The following is a 4,179-nucleotide window of genomic DNA, read 5'->3' as shown; positions in this document are numbered from 1 at the left end:
TCAAGGAGCAGCTTATGGGGTATATAATTTGACAAAACTATTTAAACTTGAATTGTGTAAACTAGAATTATTGTGTCATTTAACATAACTGAATATTATGTGGCATTTAACATAGTTCTGAATTTGATTTGATTTTAGCTTAGGTTGAAATAATAGTTTTGAATTATATTAAATTGATTTAAGCTTTTCACCAAAAAGCACTATTAAAATGAATACAATTGTGTTAATTAAATGAAAGTATTGGTACTTTAATAATTTAAAATGATATTCAAGCATTATTTTAGTGTATATCGACACTATAGTGTTGTAGTTAATAAAATACAGTACATGGATTTCTTAAATAAATGGTGAAAAAACAAAATAATTCAAACTGAAGAAAAATAATAACTTTAGGAATTGATAATACACATGAATAAATCAATAAATTTTTAAATGAATTTTGCTACTAAACACAAAATCAACATCCACATTTGCTCAGACGGACACAAATAAGTGCAACAGTTCATTACATGGTCTCTTTCTCGCTGTCTGCTCTCCACTAAAAACCCGCCTACCGCCGAGTCGTGCTGCAGTGGCGTAATGCTGGGGGCGGGTCTGTCCATTGCGCATGCGCAGCATCACAGCGCGGGATCGGCGAAAAATAAAGGGCTTGCGTTAAGACCATAAAGCTGCGAAATAACGCGCAGGAAACAAAATAATTCAAACTGAAGAAAAATAATAACTTTAGGAATTGATAATACACATGAATAAATCAATAAATTTTTAAATGAATTTTGCTACTAAACACAAAATCAACATCCACATTTGCTCAGACGGACACAAATAAGTGCAACAGTTCATACATAAACATATTTTGTTTTTTATTCAGCCTGATATGAATTACATGATAAAAGAGAGGATCATCTTCGAGTTATGTAATAACCTCCCTTCCCTTTATATAAACACCCCGTCACAGACTGTTTCTACATCAACCTAAAAGAACAGGCCTCGGTACATGCTCGAGTTCAACCTGAGGTTTGGGTTCTGATTATTTTTTGTCCTTTTCGTATTTCCATTTGTCATGTAATCATGTTGTAGCAGTAGCAAAGGCGTCCATATATACTAAAAAGTGGTATTATGGGAAAATCAGAGCAGAGGTGTGAAAACCGACAACCTGCCCACATCAAATGGTTCAGAAATAGCAAAAAAAATACAATAAATGTTAATATAAAAAACTGAGCATTATTTTTCCTGTCCCATCAGAACTGCATCCTTTGAGATGTTGATTGGTATTAATAAATGGTTCAGAAATAGCAAAAAAAATACAATAAATGTTAATATAAAAAACAGCATTATTTTTCCTGTCCCATCAGAACTGCATCCTTTGAGATGTTGATTGGTATTAATAAAAAAAGGAATGATGTTTTAATTATTATTTTTCCATGTCATCTGCACATGGAAACTAACATTGTGCAGTGGAGCCATCAGCTGACATAAGGCCCAATAAATCTGAAAAATGTGTTATCGGATCACAAGTCTAACACAACATAATGCAAATGGGGTTGAAACAAAAGTACATCATTCTGACTAAAAACAGGCACTAAATTTGTTCCCATGACCTAATTTTGTTCCCAGCACCATTTGAGACCAACAAATCTGGAACTAGTTGTAACAACACCATGTTCTGCAATGCCTTTATGCTCAAGACATGGGGGATACCGTCTGTCGGTGGACAAACTTCAAAACAAAAAAGAGCCAGCAAAGAGCAGAAACAATTCATTATTTAAAAAAAATGGTGTTAATATGATTGGTTTAAAAGTCAAATTCATAAAGTGCAAATTATTTTAGTTTACATTACACTTTTTATCTAAGGTGAATAACCTGCCAGGGTCATGTTTCTATGGAAGCCCGTTTCCACCACAGAATAAAACAAATAAAACGGTAATTTCCAACTTTTTCCTTGCAATTCCTTTTTCAATTTCCTTGCAAAACTCAGAATTGCAAGAAATCGTCAGAGATGCAAGGAAAGAGGGAGAACTGTTTGATGTAAACTCATTGAACTGAGATATAAACTTGCAATTCTTCGGAAAAAAAGTCAGGACTCTTAAGATTTCAAGTGTCAAAATTTCAATATATAAACAAAATAAAAAGGCAGAATTGCGAGGTATAAACTCAGAATTTAATCATTTGTACAAAAAAGTCTGAACTGTGAGATGTAAACTTGCAATTCTTACGGAAAAATTTTTTTTTACATTCCATCGCAGAATCAACTTCCATGTGTTTCACCTCAAAATGGAAAAATAAGTATTTATTTTGCCAAAAGAAAATGAAACCATTAAGAGATTTTACATGGTAACAATTTTCATTAAAAAAATTTTTTTTAAAAAAGCAGCAAAATGTCTGGACACATGATGTTAACGAGAATTTGATCAAATGAAAATGTCACAAATGCAAACATAAATTCCCTAAAAATAGGCTTACATTTCTTTTTTTATTATTTTGGGGTGAAATGTGACCTGGACATATTTTGCGATGAGTATTTATGTCTTCTATGATATACAAACGAGCAAAAGCTATTTTCGTCCCCCCACCCTCATCTGTGTTGCATTTGCGTCTGCATTCCTCCCCTCCTCCTCCTCTCCTGTGTTTATTACCCAGCATTCCTTTCCCTGGTCCTGTAAATAAAAGTAATGCCATGCTGATAGGTTTGTCGCGTCGTAAAACTCTCTTTTTCTCACTTCCACCTCTTCCCCCCTTCACGCCGCTAAGATCTTCCCTGTGAATGGTAATGAATAAAATATATATTACATTTGTCATTAAATAGTTTTTGTCTCTTGCACGGTCCGCATGCATTAGGAGCGCAGGGGCAGCCTAAGGACGGGGGGAGGAGAAGGCCATGTTGTCGTGCGAACAGTTGGGTCATGTGATAACGGTCACGTCTGCGATACGAACTCGCTCCTTTGGTCCACAAGTACACTGTTCTGCGCGTTCACATCAACCAGAACAGTCCAGACTATGAAACTCCAGTGTGTTTGTGTGTGTGTATGTGTGTGTGTGGTCCTTTCTGTCAGTTTTCACTGGGTTTCGCAGAAAATCACTGAAGCTTCGTTCCCAGCTTTCGTTGTCTGTTTCTGTATGAGAAGACGACAAAAGAAAAGTGTAAGTCAAAAGTTTAGAAGGCACTTTTTACTAGGATAATGCAACAAACATGTTAGCCTATAATCTAACAAGTCACCTATACTTAACTTATTTTAAATACCAAAATTTAATTTCATGCAAACCTGTCGCTGCAAGATTTTCCCACTAAAAATATGGAACAAATTGTGACACAACGGAAGTGACATCATTATGGAATGACTCGTATTCCCGTCATAGACAAGTCTCTTATCTCATTCAAATTAAAACATTTTACACATTGTCATGCTAACTGCATTCAACAAGCTCAACCAGTCAAGCCTGCTAATAGTTATTTTGCAAAAAATTATAAAATATTTATCTTTAATTCATGGAAGTTTATTAAGTTAACTCGTTAACCTTAAGCTAACTATAACCAAAAATTCTGTCCAAAACTAGTTAGCCCCTATATATTTTTATTACACACACACAAAAAAAACAAATAATAATTTAAAGTATTTTTTAAATGCTAACATTATATACAGTGGGTACGGAAAGTATTCAGACCCCCTTCAATTTTTCACTCTTTGTTATATTGCAGCCATTTGCTAAAGTGATATTTCAGTTTTTCTTTTTTAATAAATCTGCAAAAATGTCAACGATTCTGTGTTTTTCTGTCAATATGGGGTGTTGTGTGTACATTAATGAGGAAAAAAAATTAACTTAAATGATTTTAGCAAATGGCTGCAATATAAAAAATAGTGAAAAGTTTAAGGGGGTCTGAATACTTTCCGTACCCACTGTATATAATAAACATAATTATAACATTATTATAATATATTTCTTTTTTTATGGCTAGGCTTTTTTTGTTTATAGCTTTTGTTTATAGACATATCCCAAATTAGTTGCAAGAATTGCAAACTTCATACAAAACCAATGAAAATCAAACAAGCTCATATAATATTTAGTTTCATCTTTTATATGAACAAGGCTTTCAAATCTTATTTTGTAGCCTTCTCATTGAGGAAAAAACCCCCTCAGATATTTAGGCTAAATAAGGCATGTTTCATTTTATAATGTTTTTAT

The 4,179-nt window shown here is 33.5% G+C and overlaps 1 protein-coding gene across 1 annotated transcript in view; it reads right to left on the bottom strand.

The window, feature by feature from the left end:
- Nucleotides 1-2,432: 2,432 nt before the first annotated feature.
- The window catches only part of LOC107661560 (dolichyldiphosphatase 1-like), a 13,563-nt gene continuing 11,816 nt past the window's right edge, over nucleotides 2,433-4,179 (bottom strand). The window contains exon 8 of the mRNA XM_016451196.1: nucleotides 2,433-3,110. Coding sequence (XP_016306682.1) covers nucleotides 3,074-3,110 — 37 coding nt within the window. The 3' untranslated portion in view covers nucleotides 2,433-3,073. The remainder of the gene's footprint in view (nucleotides 3,111-4,179) is intronic.

This window comes from Sinocyclocheilus anshuiensis, unplaced genomic scaffold, assembly GCF_001515605.1.
Source record: "Sinocyclocheilus anshuiensis isolate Anshui unplaced genomic scaffold, SAMN03320099.WGS_v1.1 scaffold1425, whole genome shotgun sequence".
Lineage (NCBI taxonomy): Eukaryota > Metazoa > Chordata > Actinopteri > Cypriniformes > Cyprinidae > Sinocyclocheilus > Sinocyclocheilus anshuiensis.
The sequence above is the reverse complement of the archived record's forward strand: the minus strand, read 5'-3'. Positions and strand labels throughout refer to the sequence as shown.